Source organism: Malania oleifera, chromosome 10 (assembly GCF_029873635.1).
Source record: "Malania oleifera isolate guangnan ecotype guangnan chromosome 10, ASM2987363v1, whole genome shotgun sequence".
Taxonomy (NCBI): Eukaryota; Viridiplantae; Streptophyta; class Magnoliopsida; order Santalales; family Ximeniaceae; genus Malania; species Malania oleifera.
In genome coordinates, this window is record NC_080426.1 from 77,923,026 (window position 1) to 77,939,909 (window position 16,884).

General features: G+C 37.6%; 1 protein-coding gene across 1 annotated transcript in view; it reads left to right on the plus strand.

Annotated features, from left to right (window-relative positions):
- The first annotated feature begins 1,777 nt into the window (after window positions 1-1,777).
- The window catches only part of LOC131166406 (uncharacterized), a 54,184-nt gene continuing 39,077 nt past the window's right edge, over window positions 1,778-16,884 (plus strand). The window contains exons 1-2 of the mRNA XM_058124930.1: window positions 1,778-2,310; window positions 2,428-2,533. Coding sequence (XP_057980913.1) covers window positions 2,101-2,310; window positions 2,428-2,533 — 316 coding nt within the window. The 5' untranslated portion in view covers window positions 1,778-2,100. The remainder of the gene's footprint in view (window positions 2,311-2,427; window positions 2,534-16,884) is intronic.

Consider the following 16,884-nt stretch of genomic DNA (forward strand, 5'->3'; position numbering starts at 1 on the left):
TTGAAGGAGGTGGGTAATCTTCGAAACATAACGGATCAATTTCAGAATGACTTACAAGAAGTGAGTACTAAGCTAAATGCAGTGGCCCAAATGTCTCGAAGGCCAATCACCGATACTTGTGGGGGAACTCGGATTAAGGTGCTAGAACCTAAATGTTTTGGGGGTGCTCGAGATGCAAAGGAGTTAGACAACTTCGTCTTCGATCTGAAACACTACTTTAAGTGCTCAAGGATAGACCTAGAGGAGGACTAAGTTAACATTGCGACGGTATATCTTATTAAGGATGCTAAGTAATGGTGGAGAACCAAATGTGAAGACATGCAAAACTATCGGTATACCATCAATACTTGGGAAGAGTTTAAACATGCCTTGAAAGAACATTTTTACTTAGGAAATACAGAGTACATGGCACATTGCAAGGTATATGAGTTACAGCAGATAGGCTCGATAAGGAGTTATGTACGGGAGTTCCAAGCCCTAATGCTCGACATTAAGGATATGGTGGATTCTGACAGACTCTTCCATTTCCTTTGAGGACTCAAAACATGGCCGGAGAATGAGCTGCGAAGGCAAGGGATTCGTGACCTTCCTTCGACCATCGCAACAACTGAACGGTTGGAGGATTTCTTAAGACAGACCCTTGCAACAAGTGGACAATTAAATGACTACCCAACTGGTTCTCAGAAAAGGAAATACTCAACATCTGATAATCATGAACAAAGATCTTCCCGAGTGTATAGATCTACGGGCAGGGGGAGCGACAAGGGATCTAACAGCTTTTTGAACGATAAGGGATCCAGAACAATGAGAGAGTGGAATGACAAATATGAAAGGAACGTGGTGCATTGACCCCCGCTTGCTTGTTTTCTGTGCATGGGGCCCTATCGTGTTGCAGAATGCTTAGAGCGGATGGCCTTGAATGCCTTGAAAACAATCCAAGAGGGAACAAAAATCTTGAACACCAATGTGGGAGAAAAGAAGTGTATGGTGGGCACCCTAAGGCTTCTGGGGAGTCCTTAAAAGCCCAATTAGCGAGTGGAATGGGGAAAAAATACTTACAACTTTTTGTGGACTTATGTTTCATATTAGATGTATTACTTCTGCAATAATCTTTGTGAAATATCTTGCAACTAATAATGCCTTGTTGAGGCGGTGACATATGAACAACCTACACGACCATGACAGTTTGAAGCTGGAGACTTGGTTCTTGGAGAGCTCCATGTCCATGAAGAAGATCAATAAAGATAGAAATGCAGAAGATCAACCCTTCTATAAATGAAGATAGTAGCTAGAGACGTAGTGAAGATCCTTACAAATAGAGTTAGCAATGATAATGGTTGTTAACAACAACACTTGGTTAGGAGAAGAATGGTGGTGACACGACAGAAGACTTTCAGCATCTCACACAAAAGATCCAAGAACTCATGAACTTTAAGACAATGACAACAGGACCTGAAGATTGAACTCTTTATAATAGATTGACGACGACGTCAATAGAATGAGTGAGGGAGAATGTTAGGGGGTGACAATGTAATGGGGATATAATGGGGGAGAGAGATGACTTTATATGTATTCTCTAGGAATTTGTAAATGAATATTAACTTACTTGTGTTATGCCTTACATAGTTTTCTCTTACTTGGATAAAATAAGTAATCTCTATTTTATCATTGAGAATGAATGTCTGTTACCTTCCTTATCCATTGGTGTGTCTATATTAATATTTCATGATTATGAGTGATTGTCAAGACTTATGTATTGCTCACGTTTGCAGGTTTGAATAGGTGATTATTGACCGACTCTGTTGGGAAGAGTCTGGATGAGTGCCTCGCGGCCAATCTAATCTGGGTCCCTGGCACTGAGTGCATCATGAACCCCTAATGATCATGAGACCACGGGCCCATGACGCTGCACATTTTCTAATCCAATTAAACACCTTAATCCCGCAAATCGGAACCAAATGGTCACGACGCCGTGCATAGTAGCATTCGTAGCGCGGACGACTGGCTACTTATGAGAAAAACACTCGGCGTATAACATCTTCCCGACCGCATCAACTGTCCGACAAAAACCGCGCAAGTCTCGATCCCTTCCGACCGCAAATGGATCCAGCTCTTTCGATCACAGTGATTTCGGTTCTGCTCGGAGCTCTGATTGCACTATTAATGTTCAGGAATTGCTTTCGCAAGAGAAGATCTGAAGTTCAATCAATTGCGAAGCCTGCGCTTCACGCTAGCCACAAGGCTTCGAGACCGCCTCAGCCCATCTCTAAGAAGTCCCATTCCAAGCCTCACTCTCATGCCTCTGATAAGGTTTTCTTGCTCGCAGCTGTGGTTTTCTAGGGCTTATGGAGCCTTCAAATCATCGTCGTAATCTCTTCTCTCTTAACGACTTTTCTGTATCTCTCTCTTTAAAATTTTGGAATGCAGGATCAGAACAAGCGGCATCATTCATTAGATGTGAATACTCTGAAAGGTCACAGCGATTCCGTCACTGGGCTATGTTTCTCCTCTGATGGACGGAGTTTAGCAACCGGTATTCCAGTTGAATATTGAATTTTAGACTTCTAGAACATTTTTATGGATGTTTGCATTGCTGGATTTTGTAAGTAAAAGGGGCAATTATAAGCATTTATTAATATTTTTTTTAGACAAAAAAATCCATTAAAAATAATAACAGTATAGTATATGGAGGATAAGATATCCTTCATGAGTCAACTAATTACAATAACGCCGCTGCCCAATGCCTTTGAAAGGATTAAAATGCAGACTTCTGTATAATTAATATCTGTCTTTATTTGTTTGTACATTCGAAAATTACATCCATTGTGGTAAGAATAGAAATGCTCATGTCCGAAAATTTGATTTACATATATAAACGTTAGTGGTTTAATGCAATAAAAAAAAAAATGCATACATAAATGAGATGTTGCTAGAATACCAAAGACTATTACTTTATTCTGCTGTGTGTGTGTATGTGTATCATGATAGCAAGCTTGAATGTAGTCCCACACAAGCCACTAGGAAAAGTAGTATAGATAAAAATATGAAAAAGAGAAAAAGAAAGAAAGAAAGGATTTATTGTTAATGAATTAAATGTCAAGCATCAATGCAAAGACATCAAAGACATTTTTTGCCTTGTTATGTTAGGGAGTGCATGCCTGGGGCCTTTTCCCTCTCCATCACCACTCTCCTTACCTCACTCTCTTGAAAATGTCTCTCGAGTCACTTTTGCCTTTCACACTGATAGGAGATCAATCCTAACACTATCATAATCTACCATTTACACACTGGCAATGTGGTGGAGGAGAGTCAAAGGGATCATTTGTTAGTTGGGATAAGATGTATAGGACAAAGTCTGAGGGTAAGTCTTAGAAGCTTAGTGTCCAAGATATTGCCATAGTGCATAAATAGTTATGGTGTTTTCATTTAAAACAACGAGTCCCTTTGGAATAAGGTGTCTTTTTGTTCAATTGGGATTCATCAAAATGGTTGGGATGCAAAGGCTGGTCTATTGCCACTTTCGAAAGTTTATTAATGAGACTTGCCATCTCTTTTTGCCTTTGGCATGGCTCCTCATTGATAATAGGGAGAGAGCTTTGGATTGAGGATGCTTCTTCTTGTCTCTATTATCTTTCAAGTTGTTAGGATGCTCCAATTTCTAGTTGCTTGACTTATAAGTGGGATCTTGTTTCTTGGAATTTCTACTTTTGAAGAAATTCAAAGCTTAGGGGTGCTTCATTCTTTTCATCCTTCTTCCTAACCTGATCATATGATTTGGGCTTTGGATTCCTTGGGAATTTTTCTTGTGAATTTTTCTATGATCATTGTATTTTTCATTCATATGGCAACTTCCTTTTCTTGAAAAGCAGCAACTCCTTCTAAAATCAGGGTCTTTGCTTGCTCTGCAATTTTTAATAGGATCAATACCAATGATAGTGATGGCTATTTTATATTGAGGAGCATTTGAATGGGTCGAAGTTCAAAGATTTATTCCCACCAGACATCAGGGTAGAATGGCATGGAAAAGAGGAAATCCTTGCAAGGTTCAGACAGGCTGGTAAGTGAGTTATTGAAAATAGATAGTGATGTCCATTTTTCTATTGAGGAGCATTCAAATAGGTCAAAGTTAGATTTGGTAAAAAATTCTATTAAGGAGAAGAAGAAATGGGGCGATCCCTCAAATGATGAAAGTGTGTTGGATAGCAATTTTGTTTGTGATGGCGGTCTACTTTTAGATGAAATTTGTAATTAATGTTTTATGTATCAGATTCTTCTGGTCTAAAGGGTTATTTCTTATGTGCCTTCATCTCTGTTGAGCAGTCTAGTTGGCTGTTTCTATGTTTGAGGATGACGGGGCAGGTGAGGAAAGACAGATGAATGGGCAGATTGAAGTTGGTATTTTTCCCATTCTTTGTTCTTGTCTAGGGGATTCTAATGAGAAGGATCTAGAGGCTCAAGAACTATTGGATGAAATGCCTTTGTGCTTGTCTGACCTAGATAGTAAAGTAATACGTATTGATGGGGGTAGAAATAAGACAAAGAAGTGACAAAATGAATTAGGGAATTTGTGGTGCTCTATCCATTATGATGGTGAGGAGTTGAGAAGAGGATTTCTACATTAGCTTCTGTGAGCTTTTTTTTCCTTCCACCCTTTTTGTTGTGGGTTTTTTTTTTTTTTTTTTAAATAGTTCTCTTGCTGACAATTTCTTGTCCTCTTTTTGGTTATATTTCATTCTCTCTTAATATATCCTTTTTGTTTTTTTTTTTCTTTAAATTTATATAAAACCAATGATATACTTCAAACTAGAAGACCTTTTCGAGCTTTTTCTTTGGATGCCTGTGTTCTTTGTTTCTATAGCAGTAAGATGAATGCACATTTGTTTTTGCATCAATCTTTCTCTTAGTGCATTTTGAGTAGGCTTTTTGATGCTTGTGGGAGCTTTGGTTGTGCCCTTCTTCCTTGGAGAGTTTTTTCCCCCTCAAGAAGTTAGGGGCTTTGGGGAGGGCAAGATACTTTGGAGTTCTGCCACTTTTTTTCGTGTGTGTTATATTTGGTTGGAATGAAATGGTAGAATCTTTCGTGGGTGGAATATGTATTATGGCTTTGTGTGGAGTAGGGTTCTCTTTTTGGCTTCTCTTTTATGCTCAGTTTTTGGTTTGTTTCGAGTGGTCCAGCACTGCAGCTACTTGATAGGCAAAGAGATTGGAAGGCTTGTTAACTCGACGGGGTTCATTGCTTATTGCTTCTTTGCTTCTTTCAATTTTTTGTTGGAGGATATATTGTGCTCCAAATATTATGTTATATTCTTAGTCCTTATACTATTTATTATCACCTTCTTTCAAAAAAAAATAAAAAAATAATACTATTTATTTACTTATCCAAATCTTTTTTTCTTTTTCCCTTCTACACTCAACTTCAAGAGAGCCTTCACCAAGTACATAATGGTGATTGGTGACTTAATGCATTTGCCTTCTAGTTCCATCTTGGGAGATTTTTGGCTGATAATGCTGACTAGTTTTACTTCTTTCTCTCATCCTTAACTCCAATTCTTTTAAACCACAACTGCATGCATGGCGCTTTCAACTTCAACTCTAACCACTCCTCTGCATGAGTGCTATTGTTGGTAATTCCCATGGGTGTGGAAACTATCTTACATCGCTTTTTAAAAATTTTTAATTGGTAAATGGATGTTTTTGTTAAGGAAAAACTCCTAGGGAGGGGGCACCCCAATAGACAGCATATACAAGTTACAAAAAAAAAAAAAAAAACACTATCAACAAAATTTGTAATGAATTATCATCTAAATAGTAATCTAATGAGAGATCAGTGAAGATCTCAACCCTGTTGGACCACGACCTCCCTCAAAGCATAAAGGAAGAGCATGCCATTCACATTAAAGACGACCTTGACCTCTAACAATAACTCCATTGTTATCTACCTGCCCTTGCATTTTGCTGTTTCTAGGTGTCACACTTTCACTCATATAGCTTCCAACCAAAACACCGTCTGAGACATTTCATTGCAGGTGTTGTTGATTCCAAATTTTCTCTTGCAGAGTCATAATCCTTTGTGCTTGAATGCACTAGGTCAGCTAGGAAAAGAACAGCAAAAAAAGGTTTTGCTAGCTAAGACTACTCATATTAAAATTCTCCTGGGATGAGTTTATAAATCTTAAGCATGAAATTGCGGCTAAACGGAAGTTATCATAATCTGAATAACATCTGCACAAGCATAGGATTGAATCCTTGCTCCTGCTAGGCATTCAAAGTCTCACTTATTATCTAATAAAAGGAGGTCCTAGCATGAGTTTTTACCGTTGAATAACCATTAGGTTTGGATAACCCATCTTCAATGGCAGTCAAAGGAGAAGTCCTCTGTAATTGGAGGGGGTTTCTATTTTTGAAAACAATGGGTTGTTTAATAAACTGCAGTACAAGGATGGAATTCTATCTGTACTAGTAGAGGAGATTCCTGGGAAGGATTTAGAAGTTCAAGATCTTATGGGTAAATTGGATTAAAGATGTATGATCCCAGAGGAAATGAAGTATGCTTTGATAGGGGTAAAAATAAAGTGAAGAAGGGCCAGAGTTAGCTTGCAAATTTGAAGTGTGCTTGGTGAATTATGATAGAAAGGGATCAAAAATGGTTTTTCATGGGAAGGATTTAGAAGTTCAAGATCTTATGGGTAAATTGGATTAAAGATGTATGATCCCAGAGGAAATGAAGTACGCTTTGATAGGGGTAAAAATAAAGTGAAAAAGTGCCAGAGTGAGTGTGCAAATTTGAAGTGCTTGGTGAATTATGACAGAAATGGATAAAAGAAGGGGGTTTTCTTGGTTAATTTTATATATTTTATTTTTTTTAATTTAATTTAATTTTTTTTAGTTTGGGTGGCTTCTTGCCCCCTTTGGATGTAACTTCTCTTTCTCAATCTAATATACCTTTTTTTTTTTTTCTTAATTGAAATAAATATTTAGAAAATTGGTCTACTATAACATACATGGGTTGTAGATCCTTCACCTTTGGCATTCCCACAATAAAATCCATTGACAAGTTTCTCCATAGCTTCTCCAAAATAGGTAGAGATTGCAGCAGCTCTGCTTCTTTTTGCCTTTCCAAACTGTACACATCCTCTTCCATCTTAAGCCAATAGTTCAACGGTACTAATGAAGTGTCTCCTTCTTTCTTAGATGTCTAGCTCACTGTGCATCATGCACTTCCCTCAACAACTTGTTCTGAAGCCTGCGGCTGTAATAAACATAAATTTTGTCACCCTTAGCATACAACAAACCATCTTCTAACCTGTAGTTTTACCTAACGGTGACAGCCATTACGGCTGTTATGTAATTGTATCGATGGCTTCCGAGACCCTTACAGGGTGATATCTTGAAAGTCCAACGATTGTAACGAGCATAATGGGCTGTATAGTGTAAGACTGGCTGCAAATGACTTAAAAATTAGGTTTTCAAATTTTTTTTTTTTTTAATAGCATTTTCCTCTCCTTATCCCTTTATTGAAGCTTAGAAACTCAATTTTAAGTTGGTTTATTTTAGTTAGTAAAATTTTTTATAAAAAAAAGCCTTTTTGGGTTTATTTTCCATGACTTTTAGTATGCATTTTTTTTTAATGACTAGCATCCAAATAAACCTAACTTTTTCTCTCGTTAAATTATGTATATTCATATTCTATGTTCTTTAAATTTTTATTTTATTTTTTATGTTTTTCTTTTACCTAATTTGGAGACAAAAATATGTTCTCTTGCTATGCAATTTTGTTCTTGTTTGACATATGAGCATTCTATATATATATTTTTTTGGACTGCGAAAATTCCATTGAAGAACTAAATAGTATACAAAAGATGGTATTCTATATTTTATATTTCTTTATATTTATGATTTTTTAGTTTAAGCTGCACTTATAATTAATAAACTAGTAAAAAAGTATCAAATGCATGCTTCTTCTTGCCAATAGCAACTAAAGCAACCAAGATTACACCCAATTCTTGCAGTATATGTTATATTTTTAAATTGATTAGATTTACTAAAAAACATTTAAAGCATTAGTATGTATGATCTGGGATCAAAACATTGGAATCTATGTGTTTTTAACAAGTTTGCTATCGCAAAAAATGAATCATTGGATGCGGCATCTGTTACCCGATGCGTAATGTCCATGATAGGCTGCAACTATTGCTGTTACTTAAAAACCATGCTCTGACAAGCAGTGATGCATAGTGCCATCTTGCACAATTGAGTCTGTTATAGGTCTTTGCAGCATCCCTCATCTGATACAATGCTACACTAATTGAGAAGGGGCTACGACGTAGTCCTCTACTTCCTTCCGTGCAAGCCACCTAATTTTGTCTTCCTGGTCTATGTACCCATTATGAATCAAACCTGGCCTAAAACTCTTGCCAATGAGTTTGCTTTGGCGAAAGTTTCTTCTGAGTTTTGAAATAGGTATTGGCCACATTATAGGTCACCAGACTTATCACTATAAATCGAGTTCGAGGAGATAATGCTTCCTTAATTCGACCAAAACTTGTAGGTCCCACCTTATAAGAGGCTTGTGCAAGGGTCTAGCACCCATCATCAACTGTATCCTATGATTAGTTGCTCATTGGTGGTGAAAGAGACTTTGGGATTTCTGCAAGCATCACATCAAATCACATCAAAGAATTCCCCCATAATTCAACAACCACATCAGGGACTTCCACCAATTTTGGCTTGACTTCCACAAGGGCAGCCAAGAATGCGGACCCCCTTTTGCAATCCACATTCATTTGCATTGATGATGTCATACCAACTTTCCACTTATCTGCCTTCTTTCTTGGGTAGTTATACACGGAACACAGCAAGAGGCTTGCTCAAATTAAAATTATAGCAAGGTGGGCATTTACATAAACTTAGATTTCACCAAGAAGTCTCTAAGACAATATTGAAGTCATCCAACTGCATAGTTGCCTTTCCCACAATCCCACCGTAGAGCAGCATTGGCCATCCTTTGAATGAGCTTTGGATCAGAGTAATAGCCTGATGTGACTCAAATTCTTAGGACTCGTTTGGTTTAGTGGAATAGCTACTCATTGGAATAAGATGGAATATGGTTTACATTTTGGGAATCAAGGGAATAGTTATTCCACATATATTCCTAATTGTTTCATTCAACATGTAATAAGAAAGGAATAGACATCCCCGTGATCAAATTTGGGAATAGTTATTCCTTGTCTATTCCTTATTAAGGACTCGTAAAATGTTCCACATTGTTATTTGCTTTATAGTAACAACATAATTTCTTGTATAATTAATTATAACTAACCTACTAAAACTAATCTATTTCCTAGGAATATGCGTTCTGCAAACCAAACGTAACTGAAGACTTTTAGAATAAACTTTGTCACTCCTCTGCAGCAAAGTTATAAGTGGCACCTGAGCCACCATTGCATCAACTTCAACCCCATTGATCTTCACATGCATATACATGAGTCCTTTTTGCAAGAGAGACTTCTTTGATAAAAACATCTAGTAACTACAAAGGATTGACGCTTGAGGGTCCCTCACCATTAGAATCACCTTCCTTTGAACTTGAGGCTATCATATCATTCAATTCCTCCCTCTTAGGATAGTAAAGTGCTCAATTAGGAATTTAGGATCACCACAAAAGAAGCAAGCAAAATTTGGGAATTTTTGTGAGTCGTGCTTTTCATTATCTTAGTTACTTGCCCTGTATGGGATTTATCTTGTTTGCCCTTTTCTTTCCCCTTGTCTTCCTTGGCTTAGCTTTGGGAACTCTCTATTTTAGAATTGATTCTAAAGTCCACCAACCCATCTATTGTTTCTATTGCTGCAGGGAGTTCTTTCACCTCTTTTCTATGCAATTCAATCTATGTCCATGGTTATAAAGCTCACAAGGATGCCCAACATCGAAGAACTAAAATCCTTGGCATAGTCACAATCTTGCTTGTATGCTTCAACCATTTCAAGGCATCTTGGTAACCTGTGCTGTTCTATGAGGGAGGAATTGATTTCTTTTCAATCTTCTTTCCCTTCCTTCTCTTTCTCTCCACACGGGAAACCGTAAACCCTCTGCAATACCTTTCCACAGCGCTGTGATTACCTTTCCCCTGTGCAGCTTTGGCTTTTGTTCCTTGCGGCTGTGGGGGCCTCCCCCACCCTCACCCTCACCCTCTGGAGACAATGGTCTTCCCAGAGGGTTTTGATTCAAAAGGTACCTTGTCGAAGTCAGTTACAGTCCACATTTGCACCCATTGCGCTTGGCCTTCTTGCGGAGAAACTTTTCTTGCGATCTCAAAAACTGATCAGCTGCAGGATTTTCTTGTGCACAATCTTTTGCAAACATTGTTGAGAAGTACAACATGGGTTTGGGCAAACCTAAAATTTTCTCCTTCGTAGAACTTGGGACGGAACTGAAGGTGAACAAAAGAACCCTATATGAGGGGGCTCGCCCCTTTGGTCTCCTTTCTCCTAAAACTTCCTTTGTAACCAAACCTAATGCTTACATTCCCTTTACTTCAACAAAAGCACCCTATGTGAGGGGGATCTTCCCTTTGGCCTCCCTACTCCTAAAATTTCCTTTTGTAACCAAACCTAATGCCTATATTCCCTTTACTTCCCACAAATGACCCTCCATGGCATTTGATAAGTCTTCATCCTTCTGGAAAGCAATTGAGCCCCACTTCCAAGTCTTTGATTCTAGTGATGCTGAGAAGGAACCAGATTCAGGACCTCCATTATTGCAGGCTGATGCTACGGTTTTAACCTTAATTCTAGCTTCTTTAAACCACCCAGAGGCCTTTCAATCCAGCCCTAATCCAGCTAATACCCAAGACAACCCCAAATTTGAAATGTTGAATGGTTTAGACTTGGAAGCACACTTTTTAAGGAGCAAGTCTCTAAGTGGGTGTTATGGAAAGTGAAAATGATTAGTAAATTGTAATTGTTTGAAGAGATTGAGAAGAAGATAAGAGAGGAGGTGCAGCTTATCTCCAAAAAACCTATGGGAAGCAACATGAAACTAGATACAAACGGGGAGCTAAAATGCCTAGAATGTACTATAAGTTATATGATAAATTGGGTGGAAGCACAGATTTGGTGGAGGTGAATAATAATTAGGTGTGCACTACTAAACCATGTTAACAGAACTCATTTCTTGGAATGTGAGGGGATTAAATGACAAAGATATAAGGAGCCTAATCAATTTCGTTCTTAAAGAACGAAGAGATGGCATTGTTTGCTTATAGGAAAGTAAACTGGAAAATATGGATCAATTCTTAGTGATCTTTCTGGAATCTCAATGTGGTGGAGATGATCGATCATTCCATCAACTCCTTCTCTGTCTCATGCTTGTTTAAAAATCTAGATGACAATTTTCTATGAGTTTTCGTTGGGGTCTATGGACTATGGCCCAGGTGAAGGACCTCACAAACATTTCTTTTGGATTGAACTCTTGGAGATTAATAGCCGTTGGGATGCACCTTGGGTTACTAGAGGAGACTTCAACATGTTTCTACCCCTATGAAAGGAGTTGGGGTGGAGCTAAGAACAGATCTATGAGAGAGTTCCTAGACTTCACCAATGTGAATGCCCTCATTGGTCTCTATCTCATTGGCGGTGCTTTCACTTGGTCCAACTATAGGGACCCGCCTTCCTTCTCAAGAATTGACATATTCCTCATCTTAGTGCATTGGGATACTCACTTTCCCAGAAACACTCTGGAGCTCCTACGAAGGCCCATGTCGAATCATTTCCCTATCATCATTGACACGGGTGTAATCAAATGGGGACCAACCCCATTTCGCTTTGAAAAAAAGTGGTTAAAGCACAATGGCTTTGAGGACCTCATTAAGCTTTGGTGGTCCACTTTGCACGTTAGGGGAAAGCTAGCTTTGTGCTAGCTTCAAAAATTGAAGGGTTTGAAAGAGAAGCTTAAAGTGTGGAATAAAAACACTTTTGGGAACATTTAGGCAAAGAAGACCATTATTCTGAACGACATCAAGATCCATGACTTAGCTCTTGTGGCCGAACAACGCCAAGTATTACTGGTACCAAGTATGAAAGGTACAAAAGAGTTTTGTTGAAGAAGGAGCTTACAGAGGCTATTAGCCTTGAAGAGATCTCTTGGAGGCAAAAATCGAGAGCCTTATGGCTCAAAGAGGGAGATCTGAATACCAAAATTTTCCATCGAATTGTGGATGGCCATCGTAGACTGAACACCATTTCCAACATTGAAATTGAAGAGAGCACCTTAACTGAGGAGGAGGACATCAAAAGGGGAATCAACAACTTTTATAAACTTTTTTGCTCTGAATCGGGAAGTTGAGGACCTATAGTGGATAATATCGATTTTAAATCTATCAGCCCCTCCGCTACAGAGTGGCTTGAGAAACCCTTTGAGGAAGCTGAAATCCTCTAGGCCTTTAGAGATTGCAATGGGGACAAAGTGCCAAGGCTAGATGGGTTCTCTTTATCATTCTTCCAGTCAAAGTGTGGCAAGCTTAAGCTGGATTTTACTAACATTTTTGAGGAATTCTTAGATTGGATGGATTTTTGAGTAGCATCAATGCCACTTTCCTTACACTAATCCTAAAGAAACCCGAGGCAACTAACATTAAGGACTTTCGTCCAATTAGCTTGGTGGGAAGTATCTATAAGATCCTTGCCAAAGTTCTTGCTATGAGACTTAAAAAATCCACTTTGGAAGTCATTGGGCAATATCAACATGCCTTTGTGGCGGGAAGACAAATTGTGGATGCAACCCTAATAACTAATGAGGTAGTGGACACTTACTAGAGGGAAAAGAAAAATGGGGTGGTGTGCAAACTTGACATGGAGAAAGCTTTCGATCACATTAATTGGAACTTCCTTCTTTTCACTCTCACGAAAATGGGTTTTGGGGAGCATTGGTGTAGTTATATTGTTCATTGTATCAACACACCAAGCTTCTCAGTGTTAATCAATGGGCGCCCCATAGATTTATTTTGCTCCTCTAAAGGTCTAAGGCAAGGGGACCCCATATCCCTTTTTTTGTTCGTCGTGGTGATGAAGTGTTGAGCCTCATGTTGATAAAAACTATAGGCGAAGGGCTGCTCAAAGGCCTTAGAGTTGGTAGACACGATAGATCTATGGAGGTCACACATCTCCTGTTCGTGGATGACACTGTCATTTTTTGTGAGGATGACCCTTTTCACATTTTGAATATGAGATGTATCTTGGCAGGGTTTGAAGTGGTTTCAGGTTTGAAAGTTAACCTTGGAAAAAGTGAAGTCATTCTAGTGGATAAAATGCAGATGAGCCTCTCCTTGCTGGTTCTCTAGGCTGCAAAATGGGTACTTTCCTTGTTAACTACCTTGGGCTACCTCTCGGCGCCAAATTCAAATATAAAGGAGTGTGGGATCCTATCATTAAAAAATTTGAAAAAAGGTTGGCTGGATGGAAGAGGAATTTGTTATCAAAAGGTGGCAGACCCAATATCATCAAAAGCACCTTGACAAATCTCCTTGTTTACTTCATGTCTCTCCTTCCCTTACCAACATCAGTTGCCAAGAGACATGAAGGAATTCGAAGGAGGTCTCTTTTGGGGGGCTTTGGGATGGAACTCAAATTTCGCCATGTCAAATGGGGCATGGTGAAACAACCCTTTCATTTAGGAGGCTTGGATTTTAAGTCCCTCCACATTTTCAATAAAGCCCTGTTAAGGAAATGGTTATGGAGGTTCATGATTGAGAAAGACCACCTTTGGCAGAGAATTATTTGCTGTGAAATATGGGCTTGAGCATAACTATTGGATCTCTCAAGCTAACAAAGGACCACATGGAGTGGGGGTGTGGAATTTCATTAGGAAAGGCTGGAATGATTTTGCTTCTTGTATCTGGTTTCAAGTGGGGAGGGGAGACAACATTTATTTTCGGCATGACTTATGGTGCGATCAAGAAGCTCTTAGTGCCTTATTTCCGGCCATTTATAACTTGGCATGGGGTGAAGATGCTTGCATCAGTCAACACCTTCAAACCTCATATTAGGGGCTCTTCTGGAGCATCCCCTTAGAAATGTGGAAGATTGGGAACTCAGTAAGCTCATGGACTTATACAGCTTTCTTTACAACTTCCAACACCATAATAGCATTGATCTTCCTATTTGGGCCTTAGATGAGAAGGGGGTCTTCATTGTTAGATCCTTCTACAGGAAGCTATTCCCTTTGGAGTCAAACAACTTTGATTTCCTTGGACTCAAATTTGGAAGACAGCAGCCCCCACAAAGTTGCCTCCCTTGCATGGGAGACTACCCAAGGTAAGATTTTGACGATTGATAATTTGCAATGAAGGGTCTGTCAGTAGCCTACAGATGTCCCCTTTGCATGGCTAATGCATAATCTGTTGAGAACGTTGGAAATATTATAGAAGGAAAAATATTTACTAATAAAATTAATATTAAATAAAAACACAAATACTTATTAGAAGTTGAGGCATGGAAGGACCGCTGTCCTTAAAGCTGATTTCGCACCTATAGAGAATATTTCTCGGCGCATATAGTCACTGCGTGCACGACTTTTACTCATCTAACTCGATTTTATGTGCACTCACAAACACTAGAGCAATAGGAGATGTAGTGTCCTTTAATTACCCAACAGAATATAAATCTTAAGAGAGGATAGAAGATAGAGTTGTTTTGAAGAAGAAAAACGTATCTTGAAATGAAGCTGGGTCACAATTTATATAGATAAAATTAAATATATCTTCCAACATCATAAATACGAAACATTAAAGTAGTAGTTAATATTTTAAAAACGTTTATTAAATTTAACGTATACTTAATTAAAATAAAAACCGACGGCTTTTATATAATATTTATTAAACAAATATATATATATATATTTTATATAAAAAAATTTGAAACATCCAACATAAATATGAACAATTCCCCACGCGGTTCAAATTAAAAAAAAAAAAACTAAGAAAGATAAAAACCAGTGTTGGATAACTACGAGATGTAATGCATTGGGTGACAATACCTTTCGGTTTGAATTGCACTTAGAGAAAATATGTTACGAGTTACAAGAACTTGGTGAATATTAAATTATTGTATCAAATTATTTTAGTGTAACACTATAAACATATCACTCATATAACATCTTTAGACACAAAACTCCTGCGAGTTGGTACAAATAGGCCATGCATCATACCTAGATATTCATGAGTGCTCTAGAAAGTTTTAAGCTAGTAAACTTTCATATGAAGCAGCCCCACTTCCACTCACATAGGTAAATCCATCAAGTGTGTAACTGCAACTAAATACACCACCTAACAAAAGATATGGATTTATTAGAGATAAACTCAACCTCACAGTCGTTACAATTGCACCATTCAAACACTTTAGGGATGATTAAAACAAATAATAGTGCTCACCAAACTACTCAATGACTTGTTATTACCCATTTAACCTAATTCACGGGATCTCCATTCACATAGGTTGGGTTGCCATCATTAGTAGTTTTTGTTAAGGTCTTAAGACACATCCCCCTCGATGTTTATTTTCTATTAGCTTTTTATCTAGTCCCTTAGTTAAGGAAATCATTAATCAACAATTGTTTCTCAATTCTCATATTTTGATCATATTGATATTAGGTACCCCCACATTTTTGTGATCACACTAATAATAGCCCAATTTGACTATTCAATTAGTTCAGGTTAGTCCACAAATATAATAACCAAAGCCCAATACTATGGCTATTTTATGGATAATGCACCACAAAAATAAATAATACACACCTATGTGTGTTTACACTTAAATTTCTCCATGCCATTTTATGGCTAGTGACTTCATCCCCACACCATTGCTTGTATTATGCCTTATTTGCCCTTGTTAATTTGCCTCTCAAAGACATAAAAAACATTAATAACAATCATGGAGCATATATATATATATATATACACACACATATATTTATCTGCATGTTTATGCATCATCACATATTTTCATAAATGAGCAAGAATACCAAAAAAAAGAAACACATTGGATACCCCCACAACTAGAGATAATAGTGTGACTTATGAGAATTCGCCTCATAATAACAAATACGAAATAAAAATAAAAATTATCACAATGAAAATCTAAGAACAAAAAAACACGTGAGAAATATGCAACATAATTGCATGAGTGAAGACCGCATGGGACATCCCTTACCGACTAGATAAAATTCTAACTTCAAATCATTCGGCGGATTCCTTTCCAATTTCCTTATTTTATGATCTCATTGGAAACAAAGTTAGGATAAAATAGTTATGTAACAAGGATGTGTAGATATAGTAGGTTGCCAAGTAGTTGGGTATTTTAGAAGGTGTGCTAATTTAACAGCTATTAAGATGTAAGCCTGTGTAATTATGGGTATTATGAAAAAGTCCAGGGTATTTTTATCAAATATAATGTTTTACAATCTTAATGCATTAGAACTTATATATATAATATAAATATGTATTTTTAATATTCACCTGAAAATTTAAAATTGCTTTGCCTTGGAGACTTCAAGTCTTCATCAATATGAAAATTGGTTTTGCAGAAGCTCCTGTTTTGCTGCCCTTTCTGGCATGAAAAATGTAGTTTTTTGGTGTTGACTATAGTGAACTAGGAAAAAAAAATTGTTTGAAGTCTTTTTGTTTGCTTGTGGTTTGGTTTGTTTTGTTTTGTTTTTTTTTTTTCCCCTATTTTCTCTAGTATTATTCAGCAACACTTGCCCTCACAGATTATAAAACAAACTTGTTATCATAAAACAAATAATTTAGGCATCTTATAAAATTTGAAAATTTTCTTCTAGAAATGTATGCAGATACTAGACTTTATAAATTTTAAATTAAGAAGATAGAATCTGCT